The sequence below is a fragment of the Clavelina lepadiformis genome, chromosome 8, assembly GCF_947623445.1.
Source record: "Clavelina lepadiformis chromosome 8, kaClaLepa1.1, whole genome shotgun sequence".
NCBI lineage: Eukaryota > Metazoa > Chordata > Ascidiacea > Aplousobranchia > Clavelinidae > Clavelina > Clavelina lepadiformis.
The window spans coordinates 7078061-7105014 of NC_135247.1; the positions used below are offsets into that span (position 1 = coordinate 7078061).

At 37.9% G+C, this 26954-nt stretch overlaps 1 protein-coding gene across 6 annotated transcripts; it reads left to right on the forward strand.

Annotated features, from left to right (window-relative positions):
- The first annotated feature begins 558 nt into the window (after window positions 1–558).
- On the forward strand, window positions 559–25521 carry LOC143469822 (ankyrin repeat domain-containing protein 17-like). Of its 6 annotated transcripts, none has more exons than XM_076967658.1 (49): window positions 559–699; window positions 2360–2534; window positions 4047–4206; window positions 5967–6111; window positions 6707–6854; window positions 7090–7323; window positions 7431–7525; window positions 7634–7871; window positions 7976–8167; window positions 11986–12183; window positions 12388–12509; window positions 12576–12692; window positions 12831–13026; window positions 13226–13462; window positions 13615–13739; window positions 14076–14171; window positions 14553–14643; window positions 14805–14851; window positions 14951–14990; window positions 15116–15147; window positions 15359–15404; window positions 15538–15630; window positions 15758–15964; window positions 16104–16392; window positions 16553–16658; window positions 16725–16880; window positions 17044–17171; window positions 17414–17588; window positions 17894–18094; window positions 18188–18311; window positions 18431–18604; window positions 18696–18888; window positions 19064–19162; window positions 19252–19404; window positions 19735–19884; window positions 19977–20211; window positions 20386–20512; window positions 20614–20739; window positions 20969–21472; window positions 21557–21697; window positions 22115–22264; window positions 22365–22474; window positions 22578–22716; window positions 22807–22874; window positions 23295–23633; window positions 23768–23950; window positions 24142–24472; window positions 24548–24606; window positions 25017–25521. In XM_076967658.1, the coding sequence occupies exons 1-49, from the start codon at window positions 658–660 to the stop codon at window positions 25038–25040; spliced, it is 7560 nt and encodes a 2519-aa protein (XP_076823773.1). In that variant the 5' UTR covers window positions 559–657; the 3' UTR covers window positions 25041–25521. The 6 variants fall into 6 exon arrangements, with proteins under 6 accessions (XP_076823773.1, XP_076823771.1, XP_076823768.1 ...); XM_076967656.1 differs by lacking the exon at window positions 559–699 and adding an exon at window positions 1988–2186 and having other exon boundaries at window positions 24151–24472; XM_076967653.1 differs by lacking the exon at window positions 559–699 and adding an exon at window positions 1989–2186.
- Window positions 25522–26954: the final 1433 nt, after the last annotated feature.

Sequence of the window (26954 nt, forward strand, 5' to 3'; positions counted from 1 at the left end):
AGTGATACTCCAAATGCAGATGTTTCAATTCCATGAATTTTTTCTCTTTTTAAAGACACACTTTGTACTAACTTGCATTAGCACTCAAATACTTCTTTTTGATCAATAAATAAGTAATGTAAGGTCAATAAATTAATAGTTAATTTTTGAATGTTGTATTCAGCTTCAACATTGTTCGTGTTCGCTCAGTCTTCTACTCACATAACATTCGGTGAATATAGATCTCTTACATATTCATGTTTTTTTAATATCATATTTTGTACAACAAACTGCATAGGCCAACCCGTGAGTATTATATAATAGAATATCTACAACACATTTTACCTGATGAGTGTATTACCAGAATCATCTCTGCTGGTAAGTTACTTGGTTGTCAAAATAATTGGTTCATGTTTTGTCTCGACAACCTTGTTTGTTCTGTAAATATACCTTGCCTCTATAACTTTTTGTCTGTCTAATGCTGTGGATTTAATTTATGTTAAATGTGAGCACGCAACAAAAAACGATTTTGTAATTTTTAGTTCTGTGCAATGTAGAAAGTCTTTATTACTGCTTACATTGCACTAATATATACTAGATATATTTGTTTTAATTAGTGGTAAGTTTTATAAAGATAATAAGAGCAAAAACTTAACCAAACAAAATATTGATCTGAGAATGCTTGAAATGTCACAGACTGACGAAGAGGAAACAACAGAGGTAAATTTAAAACTTTTTACATGTAGATCAAGTGTTCAATAATTTATTCTACAACACTTTTTGATATGATTTCACTGTTTTTACTAGCTTCCTGTCCTTTAATCTTGCAGGATATGGAAAAACCTATTTTAAGATGCTTGTATACATATGTACTAAATCTGTAAGTAAGGAATTGTGTTGCGTATGCCTGGAATAAAAACAAAGCACAAATTTACACAATAAGCTTGTTCTTTGTATTCAACAACAACGTATATATATGTCAGTCAGTGCAATACCTTAATATTTAACGTGGGTTAATTTTGAATTTTAAAACTATTAATTTTAAATTTTTTTTTGGTCGGTTGATTCGGACAATAATGGTCCATGTTAAAGTTAGAAAGTTCAACAACATTAGTTTAATTGACATTTAACATTTAGTCCAAGTACTTTGTTCAGTTAACCAAAAACCAGACATTAAAACAGCAAATGTTTGTTAACTGGCTACTTAGATATTTCAGCTATTCTTCTAACTCTGCTTTCATTTCATATGCTCCAAATAGAATATGGAACTAATTTTACTTTTGCGTTACCACTTCATTGTAAGTTAGAGTAGTACAAGTTCTTTCATTTCAGTTACAACTTGTAACTTTGTTTCACTCATTTTGCAAGTTAACATTGTATATATTTGTGTCTGAAAAGCTTAAATCCCACTGCTGCACAGTGGTGCTCACAGTTGCAAATTTGCTGTGCTCACACTGACATTATTTGATGGCAGACCAAAGAGTAAAATTTTGCCTGCTCCTGTAAGAGTAAGTGTGTGATTGGCATGAGCATCTGGTTTTACTGCTCTACTCCCTTTTTCTTTGTGTATGAGTCTTCACCATGCTGCTTTGAAAACAATCCCCAATGGCTTTGCTTAAATTACTGTTGCTGGTATGAGTGAAGTGATAGACTTCAAAAAACTGAGTGAAAGGTTAAGAGAAGTAAGAAGCTTTTAACTAGACAAATAGTATATTAAATTTGCTATCTGGAATTTATTATTACATGTTTCTTAACAATATGGTTAGAAGATTGTTGAATGATGACTGTATTGCAGAAAATATTTTGGTCAAGTATTTGAGCAATCAGATTCAGCTAAAGTTTTTCTAGAATATATATACCTAGTAAGTGCAAACTGTTGAGAATTTAGATTTTGAGAGCGCAGAGCTCTTAATTTAACTCCTTCAATATATAAATATAGTATTTGAAACAGAAGCATTTTGATGTGTAAACCTGCTGTATAATATATTTATTCAGAAAGACATTAGCAAAAAAAAGATAAACGAAAAAACAAGGTCACTAAAATGAATCGTCACGCAAATGCTAATATTCAATTGTCAACGGATGATATCTTAATGTGGCAACCACCACGACCCTCTATAGATATCGAAAGTTTAGCTGAAATAGAACGCTTTCTTTTTGGCGACCGCTACAGCCTTGGTGATCAGGCTGTAGCTTTTGCTGAAGATGTGAGTTTATAATAATGTAACTATTATATAATTTTGAAATAGGTGTGGCTATTGCATCATTCTCCATAATTGGAACTATTTTGTAAGCTGTAGCCCGTATACAATTGCGTGATAAACTGTTGTGTGTCATACATTAAATTTCACTTTTTTGATTGGAATTTGCTCTTGTTCAGATTGAATCCTTCATACTAGACCAAGAAAGTTTTGGAAGTGACCATTCTGCACTTGCTTCAAAGCTAGCTTTGTTAGCAGCTACAAGCCACGCATCAGTTGACGGTGCTGGAGACGAATCAATTTCTGTTGACGCTGAAACTCAGGCTAGGTTGGAAGCCTTGCTTGAAGCAGCTGGTATGTATGTATAAGTTGTAGAGTTTATTTTGCACAACATTGTCATGTGTTATTAATGTTCTCTGTTAACAAAGTTTTTTTTAAATCTTAAGTAAAATTTCTTAATTTTTTGCTTATTTTAGTTATTCTTATCTCTGAGCCAAGTTTTGAAATTCTTTGGGTCTGCCAAACTGCAAGATTTTGAAATATGGGGATTCCCCCAATTCGATACTTACAAGCACATTTTTTTGGAGTAGCATAGATATTTGTCTAACTAAGGTTGTATAAATAATTAATCTATGGTTCAGCTTCTGAGGTTCAAGGACAATTTTATGAGATACAAACTAAAGTATATTACAACCTTTATAATTACCCCACCAACTCAGAGCTCTTTTTTCATAGTAAACAACCAACATTTACTAGTAATTTAGGCTACTACAGATCGAGGGAAACTCAAGTTGTCAATAAATTGTCATAATGATATCATTTTCTACTTGTATTATTTTGGTGCGACATATTGTTGCTAAAAGCACTGCAGTTTCGCAATTAGATTCAGAGAAAAAGATCATTGTTGCAAGCACTGTAACTGCAGTTAAGGGCAGAGAAAAAGCAGTAGGTTGTTTATTCCTCTTCCAATGTTTCATGTTTTTGCAATTTACAAGCAATCGCATTGCACGAGTTGGATGTATAAACTTGTGATAGTAGCAAAGCTAAAGATGTATCAACATTATGCCAATTTATGTTATGTTTATTAATAACTAGCCATGTGTTGGTAAAAATGTCTGAAAGAAAAATAATTTTTTGTAAAGTTGTATTGCTGATAATTGTGAAGCCTGATTCTAATGCAACTCCTTAATACAAAATACTTCTAATTTATTACAAAATTGTATGAGTATTGTGTGTACGATGTGGTTCACAACAAAAACGCATTCACGTCTCACGCAATGCGTTGTGACAATTTCCAGAATCCAGCTTGAACACGAAAGGCAAAACAACGATAGCTGTAGTTAAAAAAATAATTAAAACCACACAGCTTAAAAGCTGAACGTATTAAGTTTTTTTTTCTGATATTTCATTGCAATTGCAAAACACTAATTGGCAAATTTTGATTTCATTGATATCCTGATTTCTTAAGTTGTTGTTTAACAAAAAAACAAGGTGTGCGGCAGATCCAAGCACAATTTCCGGATCTGCCGTGCTTACCTGGCAGATAACAAAACACATAACATACTAAGAAACAGTGTCTGCGGTAGATCCAAGCACAATTTCCGGATCTGCTGCGCATTCCTGGCAGACCCATACTTAACACGTATGATTATATTTGTTTAATTTATTTGATTGAGCATGATTTTGTGTTGGATCATGATTGATTTTGGTTTCTCAGGTCGCTATATCAAAGTAGAGCATGTTTAAGCTACCTTATGTTGTTTATTTGACAAAGTATGCAATATTTTAGTTGATATTATATATTAAATGTTACGTTAGTGAAAGATCGGATTTGAAAATTTGTCATCACCACCATAACTGTTTCAGGCATTGGAAAACTATCCACCACTGACGGAAAAGCATTAGCTGATCCCGAGGTATTACGCCGCCTATCATCATCTGTGTCCTGTGCATTAGATGAAGCTGCATCTGCTTTGTCTAAAATGAAACCTGACAGTGAAAACCCCAATGAAGCATCCTCTGAAAGGTAAATTCGCTTTTCAAACATGTTGAAAGCCTCATTAATTCTAATCCTTAACTTCATTTAAGGAGAAAATTTGATTTACTGAAAGTGACTTAATTGATTCCTGGCTACCAGCAAAATACTTTCGTATATACTTCAATTATACATAGTAACATTGCTACACTATTACTAGTATTGAATACTAAGTTGATGTTGTCTGAACTGTGTTAACCAAATTTTAAAGTAAAATAAGAAATAGGATATAGTTAGGCACTCTTAAGGTTTACTTTATATTTTCCCACACAAGCTTTTGCAAGCATAAGCTTGCTTCTTCAGGTGTACTGTGAAAACTGTGAAAATAAAACATTTGACAGTACACCTGAAGAAGAAAGCTTATGCTTGCAAAAGCTCGTGTCGAAAAATATAAAGTAAACCTTAAGAGTGCCGAACTATATCCTGTTTTTTATTTTACTTAAGTATTGAATAGTTACACAAGCTTCTTAAAATCAGTTATGGGATTTCTTGGGCCATTAGTTAACAGGCTTTTTGTATGCAAATATTTCACTTTTTATGGTTGTTGCTTTGGATTTCACTATTAAGTCATATGTGTTTTTTGCTTCTATTTGATTATATTTATATGTTGCCAAAATATTTCATACTACTGGTTTAATATTTGTACAATGATGCCATATTACTGTGCTAATTTGCTGTTCATGACATCAATGTATATATACATATATGAATGTATAGGTTATTTTCAAATGCTTTTATATTTCTCATGATTAAATTATTTTTTTTGCAACAGCTTTAAAACAAAAAACCTATGGTATGTTACTGTGTTTAGCTTTCATACACACTGCTTTTATATGTAAAATTTATTACGTTTGGCCGTAAGTAGAGTATTTCCAATTCGAGCACAAAAGCATTTTTTGTTGAAATGCCATTTAATTCTATGCCTATATCAGGAGTGTGCCGCGAGCATAATCATGCAGGTTGGTGCGAATCAGAATATAATAAAGGTCAACCCGAAGGAGCCCCGAATATGCTATATTCGTATTAGCACCAAACGATAAAATTTCATGACAAAGTTTCCAAATATTGCTTGTAACGTAATGTAATTGCTACAAATTAATGAGCAAATGGCGATTAGAAAAGCAAAATGCTTACGTAAATGAATTTCAATAAGAGATGTTCACTCTAGTTTAGCTTAGGCAGAAAACAAATCATCATTTCCTACCAAAGTCGATAAATTTATAAGTAATGTTGTATTCGGGTTCGCCATTGTTAATATTTGTGTTGGCCCATCCCTAGTATATATACATGCGGTACTTCCAAAGTAATAAAATGTTTTTAAGCTACTCTTAGATACAAAGTTTTTTAAAAAAGATATATAGCATCATTAATATGGCCAAATGTACACTGTGCATTGCTTGTTTGGTATAAGTTGCTCCAATTATAATGTGTACATTGTTGTTATTAACGATATGATAAGGAAGTCATAGAAAGTCTTGCTGAATCGTATAATTATGGTAGTACATTTGAGACTATGTAAAGCCACTTGCATGGCATATGTATTGACCTGCATTCTGCATAGTCATCACGTGGCTTGTTCTCACGCATGTGTTAATGCAAAACGGGCTTTTACAGTTTGTGAATATGATGTAACTGTGACATCGATGATATTCATGAAACAATTGAAATAACAATGAACTTTTTAGCGAACCGGTAACTAACATTCTATTCAGTTTCAGATATCACTTTCCTTAATTGCGTCATTTTTGTAGGTCTTTAGTGGAAGCTTGTAGCGAAGGTGATGTCAGCACAGTGCGTAAGTTATTATATGAAGGTCGTTCTGCTAATGAGACAACAGAAGACGGAGAAAGTTTACTATCCCTTGCTTGTTCTGCAGGATATTATGAGCTTGCCGAGGTATGTACATAGTTGGTCTCACTCACTAATAATGTTGTGTGTCTTTACCATTTTTCAGTAAGTTGTTGTTTTTATGTGTTTAAGTTTATGAAATTAAGATATTCTGTGATAACTCGGTGACAGTGATTTTATTTGCAATAATTTGATTTTACATTTTGAAATTAGAAGTAGCACGGTTTTTGTTATATCATCCTGTAGATGCTGTCTGTTGCCTTTACTATATTCTTATGTTTGGCATCTCTCAGGTATCGTTCTTAATCTATCACATCTAAACATAATGTAATTCCAAGGTCTTACTTTCTGTACCACCCTACACTGATGAAGCAACTTACCTCACTAGCAAGTCGAGCAGACAGCTTCGTGAAAAAATCAGTCCAGCATTTCTTTTGACACTAAATGAACAACTGACCAAGGCAGCTTTCTCTTGTTTTTGTTTCATTTCTTCTATCTTTTACATTCCATACTTAATTCTTCTGTCAGTTTTTCTTTTTTTTTCCTGCTAAGTTAAACTTCCTTTTAAATGATAAACGGAAGGTTTAACTTTTTTTCATTTCCCCTCCAGCCTCGAAATAAATATGTTTCTTGATATTGTAAGGTTCTACTTTCGATGCACGCCAATGTTGAAGACTGTGGAGCAAAAGGCGAATGTACTCCACTTATGGAGGCTGCATCAGGCGGTTATGGTGAAATTGTCAATCTATTAATACAACATGGTGCTGATGTTAATGCAACTTCAAACACAGGTATATTTATGTATGTTTTACATTGTTTTCATCAATTTGTAGCACAAAAATATCCATAGCTAATTATATACATTTGCCTTGGTTACTTCCAACAATTTGATTTTTCGTAGATATTTTTAATTTAATGTTACGGTATCAAGTGGATTAGCTAATAAGCTGCTTACTTGATTATAATCTAATAATCTAAAATCTATGTTCTTTAATAATAACTCTGATTATGTTGTTCCTTTTCAAGGGAACACTGCCCTCACATATGCTTGTTGTGGAGGCTATGAAGATGTTGTTCGCATTCTTGTTGATGAAGGGGCTGAATTAGAATGTCACAATGAAAACGGCCACACTCCTTTAATGGAAGCTGCATCTGGCGGTCATGTTGGTGTTGCATCACTATTGTTAGATCATGGTGCAGGAATAAACACACATTCCAATGAATTCAAGGAATCCGCATTAACACTTGCTTGCTATAAAGGTACAAGTTGTTTGTTATCCACTTAGCACAATACTTGCATTGCCATGGACACTGTTTTAGTTTGTTAAAATCCTGTGTTGTTAAGTAAATTATTTGCCTTATTGTAGGACACCTGCAAATGGTCCGTTTTTTACTACAAGCCGGTGCCGATCAGGAACATAAAACCGATGAAATGCACACAGCTTTAATGGAAGCCTCAATGGTACACGCAATATAGCAAACAAAGAGTTAAAATTACTGAATACCAGATTTGTTATGGCAATGCTCATTTTTCGGGTTTAATTGTTTATCCGAGTGCTGCATATTTCAGGATGGGCATGTGGAAGTGGCAAGACTATTACTGGATTCTGGTGCCCAAGTTAACATGCCGGCTGACAGTTTTGAATCCCCCTTGACCTTAGCAGCCTGTGGAGGTCATGTGCACTTAGCAGATCTTCTCATTCAGAGGGGAGCTGCACTTGAAGAAGTTAATGATGAAGGATACACACCATTGATGGAAGCAGCAAGAGAAGGCCATGAAGAAATGGTTGCCTTACTTCTTGCTAAAGGTGATGATGATGCATTTTGGATATTAGAATCAAGTCTTCTGTTATGCGAACCATTATCATGGCTGTATGTTATCCACTTTCCTATTTAAACTTTTGCTTTGCAGGAGCAAATGTAAATGCCAAAACTGAAGAGACCCAAGAAACTGCATTAACATTAGCCTGCTGTGGGGGATTCCTGGAGTGTGGTGAGCTGCTTGTGAGAGCTGGAGCAGATATTGAAACTGGATGCTCAACTCCTCTTATGGAAGCAGCTCAGGAGGGACAACTTGATCTTGTTAAATTTTTAATACAGCAAGGTATGCCATGTAAAAATAAAGTACAAGTTTCCTATTGAATTATTGTGTTGTTTCAGTAGCTATATGTGTTTTTATAGCGTAAAAGGGTTGATTTTGTGCATTTACAATATGATATTATAAATTTTTCATATTTTTGTGTAGTTACTGGAAGTGATTGTTATGGTAACAGTTACTTTTTATAACACTTTTTCCTGGTGACATTGGTCTACAAAAACAAAAAAATATTTTGTTGCATGAACTTTGATGATTGATTTAGGCTAAGTTTGGGTGGCTGAATCCAATTCTGAGCTCAGAATTGCTCTATCACGTCAGGTTTTTTCGCTGCGCATTTTCCCCAATTTCATAAATTGATCAAATTTTGACTTTCGTTAGTGACTGTACGGTGAGCGTATAACAGCAACAGATCAAATATTGTTATTGAAATCACCTATGATGAAACCTCGGCTGGAAGTTTTGTTGTAGCACAGAATGACAGAGTTTTCAGTAAACTTTAATCTAGTCGTTCTCAATATTTTTTCAATCACGGACCTCTTTTCGTATTTTAAAAATATATGTGGACGCATTTATTTTTTCTTTCGTATCTCATTACTTAGTTACCATCTTTATACATCGCGCTTGGTTTATACATCACGTTTGGTAGCTCATTACTGAGTTACCGTCTTTACCTATATACATCTGCCCTGGAGACTTAAAAGGCCAATGCTTTTTGTGACAGCACCCTGCTCTTTAGTAAAACGTAAACATTGTCAACAATAAACATAACATTGTTCGTATAATGTAAAAGAAAATTGACAGCTCAAAACGAAGCCTGAAGTGGGTGTTACTTCACAATGGAAATAAATTTGCATCGATTCCAGTAGGACATTCTGTGACACTCAAAGAAACGTATGAAAACATTAAGGATGTGCTGGAAACACTGAAGTACAGTGATCATGGCTGGGAATTATGTGTAGACATAAAAATAATGAACCTTCTGTTAAGACAGCAAGGTGGTTACACCAAATACCCTTATTTTCTCTGCTACTGGGATAGCAGAGCCAAAGATGAGCATTGAATAAAAAGATAAGTGGCCAGAAAGGAGCAGTTTAACACCTGGAGAGAAAAATATCATTCATAACCCGTTAGTAGATACCAAGAAGATCATCCTGCTGCTACTTCCCATCAAACTTGGGGCAATGAAATGGTATGCTAAGGCTCTTGATCACAATGGAGATTGCTTTAAGTACACCTGCTAAGCCTTTCCAAGTCTCAGTGAAGAAAAGAAAGAAAAAGGCTGGAGTTTTTGGTGGCCCACAAATAAGGGGGCTGCACAGAGATCCAAACTTTGCAGCATCAATGAACACAGTTGAAGCAAGGGCTTGGAATGCTTTTTCTTTAGTTGTTAGTAACTCCTTTGGCAACAGAAAGGCAGAGAACTATCGAGACCTCTTAAAAGAAATGTTATCTAGCATGCAAGAGATGAAATGCAATATGAGCATGAAGCTACATTTTCTGAAAAATCATTTAGATTACTTTTCTGAAAACCTTGGGGACTTCAGTGAAGAATAAGGTGAGCGCTTTCACTAAGACATTAGAGTTATATGAAAGAGCGCTACCAGGGCCGATGGGACTGCCACATGATGGCAGATTACTGCTGGAACTTGAAGAGAGAAAATTACACCACTACCTATAAACGAGAGCCATTAAAACGAAAATTTTCGAGCTCTTAAAGATTGTGGCATTTCTGTATCATTACATTGATTGTTCAACGGCTAGTTTCTAGCAGGGCTGGGGAGCCACTGCAAAAAAGCATAGGCTCCGGCTCCAGCTCCGGAGCTATCAAGCATTCATCCACTAGCTCCAGCTCCGGAGCTATAAACTTTTAAACAGCGGCTCCGGCTCCGGTATACGTTTTAAAAATAGCAGCTAAGACAAATTATCACTACGTAACACAATTTTTGTTTGGCTACTTTTTTAATGCCCCTTTATGTATTTTTGGGTGCTGAGTTCAAAAATCCAGTTAGTTTTTTCGTACCATCGTTACTTTTTGAAATATTCAAATTTTGATATTTCAAAAATTCAAATCGTGTTCTACTCTTGCAGTAGATTTTAGCTCCACATCAAGGTTCTGTTTGGTTTATTAAACGCAAAAACCAGTTTAAAAACGTTAGTAAGGAAGGCTTGAAGATAAATGTAACATAGTTTTGTCAAACAGTAAGAGTCGTTCAAAAATGTACTTTTGAGCGAGTTTTTCTTTTATGACTACTCCTGTCTTGCCTTACTAAAGACCAATTGTGGTTTCCCATCATTACACTATACCAGCGGCCTTTATATCATTTTTCCATTGGCTCAATATCCTGATGAAGTCTCTCACCGTGCTCCTCACTGAAGTCACCTAGATTTTCTTGAAAAAAATCCAGATGCGAACATAAAAAATGAAATTTGACAGACATGCGACAACCCATGTTTTGGTAACTTTTGATCAGTTTCTCCGCCAACTCTTTGTAATTTCGCTCCCTTTTATTTCCCAAAAATCCATCAACCACACCTCGAAATGCTTGCCACGCTTCTTTTTCTGTTTCATTCATTTTTTCTTCCAAGCTTTTACACTTTAACATTGTGTTTATCTGAGGACCAACAAATATTCCTCCTTTTATTTTGGCAAATGATAGTCGGGGAAACATTGAACGGATTTCTTGAAAAACTTGTCCTTGAAAATCCAAAGCTTTGACAAACTGTTTTACCAGACCTAATTTGATATGAAGTGGAGGCAGTAAAACTATTTCCCGGCTTACAAGAGGTTCCCTAATAACGTTGTACATTCCTGGGTTTAGTTTTTCCCATGTCGGCCATTAATTTTCTCATAGTGCTCACCGTCAGCTCTACTATTCCACAAGCACAGAAAGTAAGAATATTTTGAGTAACCACCCTGCAGACCAAGCAAAATTCCCAACATTTTAAAGTCACCACAAACATACCACTTAAACTGAGTGTAATTGATTTTAATGAGCAGTTGCTTGACGTTTTCATAATCTTCTTTCATCTGTAAGGAATAAGCAAGTGGAATTGATGGATATATGTTGCCATTGTGAAGTAACACTGCTTTAAGACTTTTGGTAGAACTGTCAATGAAACGCCACCACTGAGTAGGATCATGATCTATTCCAACAGCACCAAACAGGCCTTCTACATCTTTGCAATAGCAAAGGTCTTCAAAAACTTCAAAGTAGACAGAAAACTCCAAGCATTTTTGAATAAAGCATTTGAATAGCATTTTTGAAATCAGCGCTTGAAAATCATACAGATACACTTAATAAATGTAGCCAAACAAAAATTTTTTTAAATTTTGTTACGTAGTGATTAAAGTTTGTTATATTCAATACTGGAGCTGGAGCTGATAAATATTTTGTAGCTCCAGCTCCAGCTCCGGCTCCACAAGAAATGTTTAAAAAGGCTCCAGCTCCGGCTCCGGAGAAAATGCTTGGCTCCAAGGCTCCAGGCTCCGGCTCCCCAGCCCTGGTTTCTAGTGATGTTTTTTAAATGATTTCGAGGCTTTGTGTTCGTGTTTTGCATGATTAAGCGTTCCAGCAGTTTTGATTAAAACAACCTCTACATTTCAAGGCGGTTTCTGATTTGCGGTGTTATTTATAATGAACATATATATTATCTCAAAAACGTGACGTGATAGAAAAAAAATAATGCCAGATTCGGATTCAGTGCCCCAAAATTAGGTAAAAAAGATCGCAACACAGTCTGCCGCAAAAACCGTGTTGACCAGTATAATCAATGAATGCAACTTTTACAACATTTAAGATTTATGGTTCATTTCATGCTTGCAGGTGCTAATGTCAATGCCACAACCACAAGTGGAGATTCTGCCTTGTCATATGCCTGTGAGCATGGACACACGGATGTTGCGGATCACCTTTTAGCTGCAGGTGCTGATCTGGAGCATGAAACAGAAGGAGGGAGAACGCCACTGATGAAAGCTGCCAGGGCCGGTCACCTTTGCACTGTCCAGTTCTTAATTTCAAGGGGTCGGTGTTGTTAGCGATATTTTTAATGGTGCTTCACTTTCCACCGAGAGAGAACTTTTGTTATGTTTATGATTTAATTTTGCTGGCACAGTTTTCATTGTTGTTAGCTGTTATAATGTTATTGTTCACTGTGTATTAACCATATATTTTTGTAATGTTATTGAATCTATAATGTTATTCTTATTGACTAAATATAATTTTCAGGAGCTGATGTAAATCGAATCACAAAGAATAATGAGCACAGTGTTTTGTCCCTTGCCTGTGTCTGTGGCCACCTCTCTGTTGTAGAACTGCTTTTATGTCAAGGGGCAGACCCAACACATAAAGTAAGGGTTGAGAACATAAGTGTGATAGGAATTTTGTAGAGTTTTCATTTTGAAATTTTTCTTTAGCTAAAAGATGGTTCAACAATGCTGCTTGAAGCTGCCAAAGGAGGCCATACAACAGTGGTCCAGCTGCTTCTAGATTTTCCACACAACTTTATGTCACTACCTCCTGAAAATGCTCATGTACGTTGGACTGTCTGCTCCTTTGTATTCCTGCCGTGTGCCTTTTATGGCTGTGCAAATCACTAGGCTAATATGTAATAAAAATCTCCATAGATTTTTACACTAGAAATAACACAATATGCTTGTGATTTGTAACAGGTAACTTCACCAACACCTGAGCGAGTAACTCCTCGTGTGCCAACTAAGTCACTGCCAATGGTTGTTCCGCCTCAGGAGCCAGATCAGGCACCAGAACTGCCTATCACTGCTGCTTGTGAACATTATGCTAAAGGTGTTGAAAATACTACCGCTGATCATGACGTAACAATTAATGAGACCAGTGAAAAGACAGCAGGTAACTTTTGTTTGTGACGTTTTATGTTCTACACTAAATTATTCAGCTATTTGAATTATTTATGAATTAATGCATTCCCTGGGATTTGATTCATGGACTGGTCCATTGCTTTTAGATATGAAAGCACAAGTTATTCGGTGTTTAGTCTTACAACTGTTTTTTTGTTAAAAATTTCTGCCACATTTCCATTTCCAAACAGGTCAACTACAAGCTCTGTATGAACAGCAGTTACAGTACTATCAACAACAAAATCCCTCGGACTCGACAAACACTTCGTCATTCAACACAGCAGCATTGGTCACACATTTAATCCAGCAAGGCAGTCTCCTGTCACAAGCATCTGATTATCTCTCGCCTGATGCCAAACTGGCAGTTGATAAAGATGTTGCCATCACCGTTGAGTCATTTCTTCGATCAATGGCTAGTGACGCTGCAGGTAAATAGTCACAAATAGTAGCTGTGAAGCAGCAAATCAACATTTTTGTAACTTGTTGTCAAACAAACACAGCAATATTTAATTACAATTGTCTTACACACTATAATATCTGCAAAAAAACTGAACATTTTAAAGCATATGCTCTAATATAGCGGGAAAAACACGATCTGCCGAATCCATCGTTGAAGAAGCCCAAGGAAAATTAACTGAGCTTGAACAGAGGATCAAAGAGGCCATTGAGAAGAATGCCCAACTAAGGAGCATTGAAATGATGCAGGTAACCATTGGTTACATTTGTGTTCTTGGATGGAATGTTCAGTATACTCTTGTACCTATCAAGAACCGTTTACTGAAATATAATCCATCATTATTACGTCAATGTTGTTTTTCTTTGTGGTTACACAACTCAATACAACAACAACAACAACACCACTCATCAAATTCAATTTCCACATTTTACATGCCTTTTTGAACTGTGTACGCTACCCGTGGTCATTGCAATTGCTGCACAGTTCTTTAACAAAACATTTTTCTATAACAAAGCATTCAGTTCTGGGCATACAATTTGTATTCTATCTTTTACTGTAAACTCATGACCCACATCTATGCGCAGAATGATCAGCTAACAAAAGACAAGGTAGAAGAAATGTATAAGACTAGGGAAGAACAAATCCACAAGAAACAAAAAATACTGGATGAATTACAAAAGGTAAAACAACTTGCCAGATTTTGCAAACATTCCACACACATTTCATACACATATGGGCAGTCAGTTTAAGATAGACATATTTCGTCCCATAATTTGTGTGATTATTTCAGCTAAAACTCATTTCAAATCAAATTATTCAGATACTTAATTTCGTAATTTAAAATACGTAATTTTTGAAGTCGTGATTCCATTGATACCTACTCTTCTTTTGAAAAAATGCTGTCTGCATTAATCATTTGTCTTCGTTTAACTTCAAAACGAAACCCGTTAACCAAAAATAATATCAGATCTTTAAATGTATGCCCAGACTGCTTGTGTGTCTAAAGAAAGTATGCTTGCAATAATTAAAACAGCCACAAAACTTTACTGATTGCATTTCAGGTTGAAAGGGAACTTCAGTTAAAAACTCAACAACAACTAAAAAAGCATTACATAGAAATGAAGCAAGAAGAGGGGGCTGCATTGCAAAGAGGTTTGTTTTACTTAGCATTTGATATTGTGTTTCGTTTAAAGCAAAAAGAATCTCACCACACAACATTAGTTGACAAAATGTAGGAATTCGCATATAACAACTTAGAGTTGATTTTGAAAGTTTTTGCTTGGTAACAGCATAACAATCAACCTCTTTTCCAGGTAAACCTGATGGAGATGACATGGAAAGTTTAAAAAACCAGCCTTGGGTAAGTTGCTGGGCTCACTTTAAAATACATTATGCTGCTTTTTGTGCAAGTTGTGTGTTAGTTTTGATTCATTGTGGTAACAAGTTTGTTCTTACGCAGGAAAACGAAACTCCAACGATTGAACCAAACAAACTAAAACGTAAGTTTCAGATGAACTTTTTCTGCATCCACTATTCTTAAACCTGAAACCTGTAGCCACTTACAGTCATTTTTCTGCAATACTGTGTTACAGTTAGTTTCAATTTCTTACGCTTTGTTTTTCAGTGACACCTAGACCTACTGCTGAAGTATTTAACGTAAGAAACAGAAACATCTTATTTATTGCATGACTAAAAATATTTTTATGAACTTGTTTCATTTCAGCAATGTCTACTACAAAGTATTTAAGTAGTACAATATATTGATGGTAAAGATTATAATTGTATTTCTGTTTTCATTTGTGAGAGTTTTTCATGCAACAAGTTTTTATGTTCTGTTTATTTAATCATTAAAATCTTTTTTGCACAGGAGAAGCCAAAGCCCATTCCTCCATCAACACAGAATTTAAACAATGGTATAATCATGTGATGATTACTCTTTATTCTATATTCTGTCGTTTAAGATGAATTCGCAGTTAAAATGTTTTAATGTCACTGTTTGTGGCCGTGGCCTGGCAAACTTCATTGCAAGACCTTCTTTGTTTAAAGGATCCTCTGGTTCACTACCACAAGCAGCAAAAGACAATGAAGATCCATTTTGTCAGTGCCCTCATCATCCAGAGCATTGTGGAACATGTGAAGGCAAGTTTGATCAACTAACCCGATCATCTTCCGATCACTGAAAATTGGTTGGAAGAATAATAACTGAACGTTTTGTAAGCAGGTAGTTCTTAAAATTTCCATTAATTTTTGTGCTTTATGAACTCAGAACCAGCTGTAGAAGGTCAAGCCCAACTCCCTCCTGTTCCTGCATTTGTACCATCACAAACCTTGATGCCTTATCATCTTGAAATTGATGGACATACAGAGAGCAACCATGACACTCCTTTAACACTAGCTTGCGCTGGTGGTCATTATGAGCTGGTTCAGTTGCTAATTGCCAGAGGTGCCAACATTGAACACAGAGACAAAAAAGGTTTGGGGCATATTTGCTGATTTTCTACCCTTCATCGACCTAATTTTAGGCATTAGCAATAATTGAATCATTGTTAAATTGAAGATACTAATCGTGATTAACAAGCAATGAATATCTAAATTTCTGCATAAATTTTTAGGTTTTACCCCCCTGATTTTGGCCGCAACAGCTGGTCACGTAGAAGTGGCTTCGATATTACTCTCGTCCCAGGCTGACATTGAAGCTCAATCAGAAAGGACCAAAGACACTCCACTCTCTTTGGCATGCTCTGGTGGGCGTTTAGAAGTCGTTGAACTGCTTCTTGATAGAGGTGCCAACAAAGAACATCGAAATGTGTCAGATTACACACCACTATCCTTAGCAGCATCTGGCGGCTATGTGAACATCATAAAACTGCTGTTAAACCATGGTGCTGAAATTAATTCCAGGTATGTTATCATCTTTATCTTTCATGATACACTGTTAGAGATAAGTTTAGCTTTCATTTAGAATGCTGTGAGTCTGTGACCAATAAGAATAATGGTTTTCAAATTGCTTGACTATTCCACATGCCCTATTATAAATTTAAATGTGTACTACTTCGTCTAGAACTGGCAGCAAGTTGGGAATATCACCTCTCATGCTTGCAGCTATGAATGGGCACACACAGGCTGTACAGCTTTTACTTGATATGGGCGCAGATATAAATGCTCAGGTTAGTAAAAGCTATAAGCTAAACCAAACGTTTTGTCACTAGACTAAATAATGATATTTTCTACAGATTGAAACCAACAGAAACACAGCATTGACCCTGGCGTGCTTCCAAGGCCGCCACGAAGTGGTAAGCCTGCTAGTGGACCGCAAGGCTAATGTTGAACATCGAGCCAAAACCGGACTCACTCCCCTGATGGAGGCTGCTTCTGGTGGATATGCAGAAGTAAGAGCATTTCGTTCACCAAAATTCATCTTGTTATAGGATGATTTGATTCTAATCGGACCACTAATGGATATGATGTGTCGCTGTCCCAATCAAACATGAGCTTTTTTTGTATCTAGTGCTGTGGAGATAACGTTTTTTATATTACTGCTTTACATCATAGGTTGGTCGAGTCCTTCTCGATAAAGGGGCAGACCCAAACGCCGCTCCTGTGCCTTCGTCACGTGATACGGCGCTAACGATCGCTGCTGATAAAGGACACTACCGCTTCTGTGAACTAGTCCTTACACGGTGAGTAGAGTGGGATGGAACTGAAATATGCCCATGCACTTTCTGCGTTGCTATTGCGTCATCAGTATTATTATTATAGTACTTACTATTGCTTAATGCTACGCTTGCTTAATGTACATAGAGCGAAGAAGTAATATTAACGGACCATGACGTACTTATCGCGCAAATAGTGCACAGGCATTTTTAGACAAATTGAGTGAACGTTTGTCTCAGTATTGTATGACATAAAATGTCGGTTTCAGCGGGGCACAAGTTGAAGTGAAGAACAAGAAAGGCAACACTCCACTTTGGTTGGCTTGTAATGGAGGTCACCTCGATGTTGTCATGTTGTTGGTTGGAAAAGGCGCTGACGTGAACGCCGCTGATAATCGCAATGTCATTCCCTTAATGGCCGCCTTTAGGAAAGGTCATGTCCAGGTAACGTTTCACCAGCATGTATTAGGTAAACTAAAATGCACTTCTGGTATGATGACGAAATTCCCATAGTTTCACCAACAAAACTTAGTCCATCTTTCTCAATTAAATAAACTGAGATGTTCTATTGAAATATCACAACATTGTTGTTTTTCTATGTTTGTAGGTCTTATTCTGACTTTACTCAAATTTTGCAAAAAGTGATATGTTACCGAAAGAAAAACTTCTAATGTTGTCTTTCGCACAAAAGTGTTCAGACGCGGAGAAGTCTTTTTTACGATATAACTGCATTTGTGATTTTGTCACAGGTTGTTCGTTGGCTAGCCAAAGAAGTGTCCCAGTTTCCATCGGATGCAGAATGCATGCGGTACATCGCCACGATATCAGATAGAGAATTGTTAAAAAGATGCCACCAGTGCATGGAGTGCATTGTGCAGGCCAAAGACAGACAAGCGCAGGAAGCAAACAAGTTCGCTTCAGAATTACTCGAGGAACTGGACATGGAAAAAGTAGGCGAACATTTCACATTCTTCCAGGAGCCCTTTTTATCTTTTTTCGTTGGATCACTTCATTTGTTTTTGTTTTTATGATGTTTGTCAAAGAGCCAGGAGGAGAATCGGAAGGAGAGAGCGGCTCGGAAGAGAGAGAAGCGTCGTTTGAAAAGAAAACAAAGGAAGAAAGTAGACGAGGATACGAAAGATGAGAAAGAAAGCATTGGCATCGAGAGTAATTATCAATCTTTTTACAGACTTTTTAGTTACTAAATAACGTTAATTCACGGAGTAACTGCGTATCGAAAAGGAAAACAGTAACAATAGGAAATACGAAATATTTTTCTTCTAAAGGCGAGAAAGATGAACAGCAGTCGCCCATGCAAGACATGGCCAACGCCATAGAAAAACTTCAGTTGAATTCAGAATCTGTGAAGAAGCCGGCCGTTATCACATCATCGCCTTCAAACAATTCCACGGCGTCTGCGGTTGTTTCTGCTCAATCGAAAAACAACAACATAGTTCTCGGTAAATTTGTAAATGTGTTTTAATATTTTACATTCATTTGCAAGTCGTAATATTTTCTAAGAATAAACGTGTGCATAATTTCTCTGACTAGGTGAGCAAGCTGACGTCAAGGTTTCTGTGAGTGTACCGTCCTTGCTGCCGAGCAACCTAAAGGTATCTACGCCTGCGGTTTCAGTCACAGGAATTTCCACACAGACAAGTGCGTTGCGGCCAAAAGACGAGGAAAAAACACCAGAATCAAAACGAAAAGCTCTTCAGCCTCCAATTGCACAATCCATTGACAGGTCTTAACAGTTATTTCCTTGAGTTGTTATTGGCATGGTGCTGATATTTTTCATATGTACTGTACAGTATCATCTCCCGTTTTTCTTTTAATTTCTGACTCACTCTGGACTAGAATAGTTGAAAACTTGTTTAATCTTCATGTTCAAAATTAGTCTTAAACCTTTTACGTTTTAGCTCGGGGATTGGCTCTGGTGGTGAGACAAGTCCGCGTCCAAATCCGTTACGCAAACATCGAAAATCTGCCACAACTCACAAGCAAACTTCCACTACCCGGTATTCCGAACCCCGTATATTTCTACTAACCAGGTCAGGACTAATTTGTGCGAGTTGATCACTGTTGTATTTTTCCTGTTTAACCTCAGTGAGTCGTATGCGCAATCTGCGAAGAGTGCTCCACGTACCACCTCTGCCACTTTCCGTAATTCGACGATCGCACCAAGCCCGGGCAAGAGAACACAGCGCCGAGATGAAGGCTGGAAGGAAGTTACCACAAGAAAATACGGAAGCTCCAATGCGTAAGCCTTTCGAAAAATAGACTTCGCATAAACAGCTACTTCATCTATCAATCTTCAAAGACTGACTGGCTTCTTCGATAAGCTTGTTTTTGATTAAGTAAACTGTTTATCGTTCCCAAGTACCAGTCGTTGTTGTGGTTGGCAGTAGATGTAATTTTTGACCGTGATTAGGCCAAATCAGCGCCATAATGACTATGACAAATTTCGGCGCGTAGAATTACGTAATAGGTTTGGGCTTTGCTTATTTTCCTATTCTAGCTTTACGAATGCTGTGGTTAGGATTCAAGCTCTTTGAAACGAATATAATGCGCTAGCTTCTTTTTTACTTAGTGCCAAGCGCATTATGGTTTCATCCAACCTCATATCACGTGTGATTGGGCGGGCCGGCGTAAACATCAACGCCATAAGAGAGGTGACAGGCGCTCACATTGACATCGATAAACAACGGAAAGGTGGTCAAGAAAGAACAGTAACAATCAAGTAAGCTTCTAACCTTACCTAATACGTGGAATCGAGACAAATTCACTGCCGAGTTGAATGTGAAATTTAATCCAAATGAACTTCGTACTTAGGGGCGCTTCCGAAGCCATTAAACATGCGCACCAGTTGATCACATCTCTCATCAAAGAAGATCGAACCGACCACGAAATCTCGGACATAATTGCTAAGGCACATGCTCAAGCGGCGCAAAATGCTGCGGCTAAACAACCGGTTCACAAACCAACGATGACCGTTGTCGCTGCGCCGATACCATCCAAGCCGGCCTGGACTGTGCCACCGTCGATTGTAGCTCAAGCTGCTAGCCAGGTACAAAAGTATGGTTGCGAGGAAAATAATTATGAACATAAGCATTTTCATGAGCCGCACGGTTTATGTGTTACCAAGAAAATCCGATTTATAAAAGCATTCGGTTACTGATGAATGTAAGTGCCAGTAATGACTCATGGTGTCTTAAGTGAATCATTGCGTTTTCTGTTCTAGCCACGTCAGCCCGCTTCGACAACTTCATCCTTTAAAGTCGGTGTATGGGCCCCACCCACTACACAAGCAGTCAGCAGCAATAGTTCGCCCACCCCCGCTCAAAACAAATGGACACAAGCTTCTACAAGTACCTGCAATTATGCATTGATTTTGTTAACGACGTTATGTGTTGTTGATTTTCTCAGTAATAGTTTCAGCCAACATTTGACGTTTTTGCCTTCTTTGTAGCTGTTACGAATACTCAAAGCGCACCCACGGTGGAGAAAGTCAAGAAGGCTCTATTTGCTGCTCTGCCACCCCCTGTGACATCAGTAAATTCGATACCATCCGTTTCCTTTCAATCAAAAACATTAGGTTTGGCTTCAAACTTTAATTTGGAAGTTTGCCATACACCACTCACTGGCAAGAGAAAGCGCTTCGTGACTTCCGATATAAAATTGTGTGCTAAGATTGTGGTTAATGTGCCTTGTTTGCAAAAATACTTTGCGTTCAAACGCCGTGTGTGTTAGAATGTGTTGCAATATTAAATGTACTGTTAATTGAAAATTGCAATTGTTTTTAATGATCGATCATTTCCAAACAGATAAACAAGGGAGCAAGCCTGTTCAACCCGTGGCGCCCATGATGTCCACAAAAGTGACCACAGTGGCTCCCACCAGGGTTCCTCATTCGTCGTTTGGTCCAGTCGGTTCCGCTCTGTCGACTCCACATCACTTGTTGCCTGCTCGTTCACTCAACCAGGGCCACGTCACACACGACAAAAGCGTTTTTTCTCCATCTCACGGTAGTGCCGCGCCCTCTGCTTGTCATAATTCAATGACGTCAGCTGAGAGCTTGATGCCTTCTTCACGAGCTTTGATGACGTCAGTTCCCCAATCCAACGTGATACCATCTGGCCACATGCCAATCAGTTCTTCCCAGATTACTCCCATAAGTCCTACTCAGTCCTCAGCACCGGATCAAAACCTAATGATTCCTACCCAAATCCCTGCCCTCACTCCGAACAATGCTCCTGTGGAATCTATGAAAGCTGTAAAGTTTGTTGGTGCAAAGTCTGTGCAAAAAAATACTGAAACTAATAACTCAAGTAAGTTCCAGTTACGATTTCCACGTTTCAGAAGTTGACGTTTTGACATGGTTACTATTATTGAAGGCAATTATTCAATTACAGGCGGAGTAAAGAACGGTTTTGGTCTAGTTCAGGCCGAAGGTAATCCAATGTCTTCAACTTACTCACCATTCAGTGGTTCCTTCACGCCATCAGCTGGTTCAGCCACCATGTGGAATAGTGAACCTACTGCAGGTGCCTCCAGTCAGTGATTCTTAACCTTTTCCAAATTTGTTCCCATTTTAGAAGTGTTCAAATTTACTACCACATCAAGAAATTGTGAAAACCACGGCAAATAGGCACTGCCATTTAAGTCTGCTTGTCACAATCAATCTTGTATGTTTTGCACAACCGTTCGTTATTTCTAGCCGTTACTTCTTTCCTTGAACGAACCGGGTTGTGTGGAAAACGTCTGAGGAGAACAACTGTGGTTTTGCACGTTTCTGTTATATGTATTATTCGTTTACTCCGCTCCATCTATTCAAACTGGATTTGACCAGTTTATCGGGCTAAGAAACACCACCTTAAATAACTTTATCACACTCATATTTTTCGTTTCTTGTGACTAAAATTGTTTGCTTACGTTTGTTTTGACGTGTTACGTATGTTCGACTTTCATAGTTGGTCCTTATCAAAAGAGCACTCAGTCAGCTATGGTTGGGGCAACCTCAGTGGAACCGGAGCAATCGAAAACTCCTATTGATCAGTCGAAGGCTCCCGGCTACAGAGGCAACATGAATTCACCGGCCATAGAAAATGGAATCATTGGAGGTAAACCGGAAAAAAATAATACGTATTATGTCCACGCTAGTCTAACTTCACTGTTATATCCACGGGAACTTGTTTTCACGTGCGAGATTTTCCATTTCAGTATCAAGTTCGAGCACAAACAATCTGGACACTGCATCTCCAGCCGGTTCCCAGCAGGGTTCGCCCGGCACGGATGGAGAGATTGCTAACAGGCCCAGACCAATAGGAACTGTAAGTTATTTTGACTTAGAGATCAGTACGACTACGATTGTCCGTAATTTAACAAGCAACCTCCTTGCTGCGATTGACCGTAAATTATTGTTGTGCGGTAAAGGAGCGTGCCTACCACAGAAGAGCAGCCAACCCACCCCTTCCGTTGACTACAGTAGTTGGCAATCAAGCAACCAACATATGGTCTTATGACAAGTTAACTCCGGCCCGTATAGGAATGCAGCCACTGGAACAAGCCAAGTGTTAGTCCGCTCTCTCGCACTTCGCCGTCAATTTTTACTTTTTGTTTTCCGGTATGTTTGCATTAAACAGTCGTAAATTTTAACTTGCAGACACAAACTGGTCTAACGTCGGCTCCAATGATGGTATCATGACAACAGCTACATCGAACAAACCGCAGGTAAATTTGGATGTTATTTAAGCTGTAAATCTTATTATAGCCCAGTGGTTCCGAAATGTGTTTTAATGGGCTTCCTTCTTTGAAACTTTTACGGCGCCCTAATAAAAATAGTTCTTAAAAAATCAAAAATTAATCAGAAATGCTGTTTCATAATGAAGCTGGTTGCAGTTTTATCTTTAGGCACAATCGTCACTCGATAATGGATGCAGTGTGGCATAAAACTGTGGTAAAATTTATTTCAATAAAACCTGCCGCTAAATTACGTTCTTTCCCAGAAAGAAATAAAGTTTAAAGACGAGCTTTGCGACGCCCGTGTGCGCCGCATCGTTTGGGAACCACTGTTATAGCCGATTTTGGTGTTACTAAGTCGCAATAGTTTTGTTAAAAACATGACCCTGATTATTAAACTATATTTTATAGGTTACTGCCTCAGAGATACCTTCATCGCATAAAACCCCAACGATCGAACCCCTTTCTAACCCTCATATGCCCACACCAAACCACTCCTTTTCCCATCACTTGCCACCCGTTGGTTTCAACGCTCAAACCCGCATGCACCCGAGTAACAACCACTTCTCGCAAACCAGCAGTGGAGGTGTGGGTAGCCAGCCCCCCATTGGCAGTCACCTTGGGAGTAACAGCAGTGTCGGTATTGTTGGTCCGCAACAGCAGCAGCAGTCGGCATTGCAGCCGATTGGTTCTCATTTGGGTGGTGCAGGACATTTCCGAAGCAATAACACATTTCAGCATGGCCAGCAGGTAGATTGTGTCAAGGCATTATTAGGAACTTGGTCAACCAAGATAAGGTTTTCTAGACTGCTCGGTTTTTATGTACAAAGCAAGGAGTTTCAGTGGTCAATGTAATTACTGATCTACCACATCTCTGTTTGCAGATGCAGCGGAACTATCCTTCCAATCCGGTACCGCAGCAGTCACAGCGATACCAGGTGCCTTACTACATGCAAGCTGACATATCCCGCTACGTGCAGAATATGGGGTCGGACGTGAATTGGCAGCAGCACTCCATGTACAACCATCAATCTCGGCATACTGCTGTCGGTCCTTATCAACATAAGGTTGAAATTTGTACACTGTTAAGCTAAAGTACGAATGCTGAAGCGTCATGTAACGTGCACTCGCCAGGGTTTCACTTTGATTTGAGTAATTTTGTGAACAACAAGTTACGGTGTAACGATTTTGGCCGTTGTATAACGACTGTACCTAAATGGTAACTTGCAAGTATATCGCATAATGGCTATGTGTTTAGGAAATGCAGAATTCCAACGGCATGTACGGTTCGATTCCTTCACAATATTCTGGCAACATCCACGGCAACGATGGCAGCTCAGGAATCGCAACTGGGTACTCCAACACGCAAATGCAAGAAGTTAACCCATCCTACCAAATGCACGCCGACGGGCAAACAGGCTACATGCGGGATGGAGCACCTTTTCTTGACGGTCGAAGTGATTACATGGTCCGAGGTGTTGCGCCCAACAACTTCAGCAATCCAACCCCGGCTGGGAACGCTTGGGATCAAAGCACGTGCAGACCGCACTCAGGCACGGGATATCATGCTATGAACGGTGGTACGAGCAGTAAGTTTTACTACAATCTGAGATTAAGTCTTGCCTCGTGTGTAAACGTCACCATTATTTTACCTGCCTTTGTAGGAACAGATGTACCTTCAGCGATCGGAACACAACAGAGCATGGAGGCAGATGCTCAGCAGGTACCAACCTTGTCTTTGTTTGCAGTGTCATTGATATGTTAGTTGCATGGTATCTTGACATGTCACTTGATCTTTCTATGCTTGCAGAGGATATAGTTAACATGTAAATATAACATCAAGTGAAAACATGCTTTCTAAGTACAACTACGCGAAGTCAGTTTTATGAAGCCTGATTTACGTGACTGTTTTAATTATTTTCATTTCCATATCTAGAAAACAAGTTTATTTGTTTGAAAACTTCTATTGTTTGTAGATTGGTATCGAAATAGATTTGGTAAAGAGTGAGGCTGCCCAAATAATGACTAACAGGCGAAGCAGTATAGACTGCTGCTGTGCTTAGTGATTTGTATCTGTTCGTCTTGCCAGTAAATGGAGGTTGGGTTGTAGTTCACGCACTTCTTGTGTTACAGGGCTGGGAATGGTTATCGCATTGACGTCTCAAGCAAGTTCATCTACTCTCTTCATGTACTTCGCTATTTGCTTTTGACCAAGAGACCCAAAACCATTCGTTGCATGTCAACCCCTACTGCCTTCTATTTATTTCGTAGCCCGCATATTGTATATATTATCACTGGTGCTTTCTTTATGTTTTTTGCTGCTCTATCAGTCGAAAACCCGACCGGCGTGGTGTTTCTTTTGCGGTATAGGGACTTTTGCTACCATTAGACCGTTTGGTTGCTGAGTAGAATTAAGACTTGAGTTAGGAAAAGCGCGCTGTTTCGTTTACGTAGAAACTGCCGATAATATATCCTTGCTTCGCTGGATTTTTGTTTTCGAATATTGTCAATATCGTCGGTGTAATGTCGTTCTGCCCGGTGTTACCCTGCGGTGTGTTGCGGCTCCCAAAAACTCATTTTTGTTTGTATGCCATATTTGTCGTAACTTTACGAAATAAACTGCATTAGATATAATGTAGTAACATGTTGTCTGTCATTGCGGAAACTTACGGAAATATGCATAGAAAACTGCAATGTCGCTCAGCTTTAAATAAAAATTTCATTGCGTTAACATAGCATATTATGAGTTATGACCTATACTTCATGTTTTGAAATCCCAAGGGTTATATTCTTCATGGTTTAACAATAACACCGTAATTAAGCTCCTTTGTTTATTGGCTTCCAAGTGAAATGTTTCTAGTGACATAAGTTTGCCCTGAATTGGGTAACCTTTATCTAAAAGTTCATCGGATAGTGTATGTTTAGATGGCCTACATATGTTTAGGACGCTGAACCGGTTTGTCGTAAGATATGTAGAAGTTTTAAAAATCTTCCCCCACCGTACCAGGCACCTTTCTGTCATTATTACTAACCTAATATTTCGTCATAACTTTTAATCGGGAAAAGCAAAAATGGGTTATTCACGTAGAATAGCTTAAATAAATCACTCGACTACCGAGAAAACATGAGCTATTTTGAGGAGTAAAAATTCTGGCCAAAACTGGAGCAGCAAGTGGTTAGCGCCAATAAAAGCTATTGTTTTAAGTGCATTCGTTTTCCCGGGATTTGAGTGAGAATAACTAAAAAAGTCACATTTTTTACATGAAGTTTGAGAAAATTATCCTTAATTACAGCATAAGCTGATTGACAAACGCCACAAAAATAGCAAAAGTTATCGAAATGGTAACTTCAGACATTTCGATCTGGTTTTGTCATCAGACAATCTTGACTGTTCCAAAAGAACTTGTAAACTAGGTTTAATAAAAACGTAAATTCAACTGGAGGCACACTTTTGAGAGATTATGTCAATAAACTACTGCACAGTCAATACTCAAACAAGATTAATCAAATAATTTTCGTGTAATATTAATATAATGCTTTTTAATGAGCGTAAAAATGAATTCTTTTTTGATGAGTACACATATTGTCTAACCAAGCAGGTTTTGAGTTTACTAAAGATGTTAATTAATGTTACGGGCTATAGGTTTGCTAGAGTTAACATATACAGTATGTGCATTCATTCGCAATTGATTACAAGATGACAGGTTAATTTTCATGACCAGCACTTGTGACCTTAATATGCCGGTGTGACGTCACTGGAAATTGTCGTGCGTGCGATGAACAATTCTGCGACATGTTTTTACAAAAAACATTGTTTTCTTGAACTAAAACCGATACTTCTATTAAAGGTAAACACAGATGTTGTGAAAGATAAGTATTATTGTATCTTTAAACTGACGTGATATTGCTCGCCTTTGGTGTAATTGCCCTGACGGAATTCTCGAGGCCATTCTGTAATTCAACAAAAATTAGAATTTGTTAAATTGTAGCCTTTCAGACGTTTTACCGTTACTACATTCATGGCTTGTTAAATCACGCGCATTGTGTGTTAATCTCTTCCGTCACTTCAGT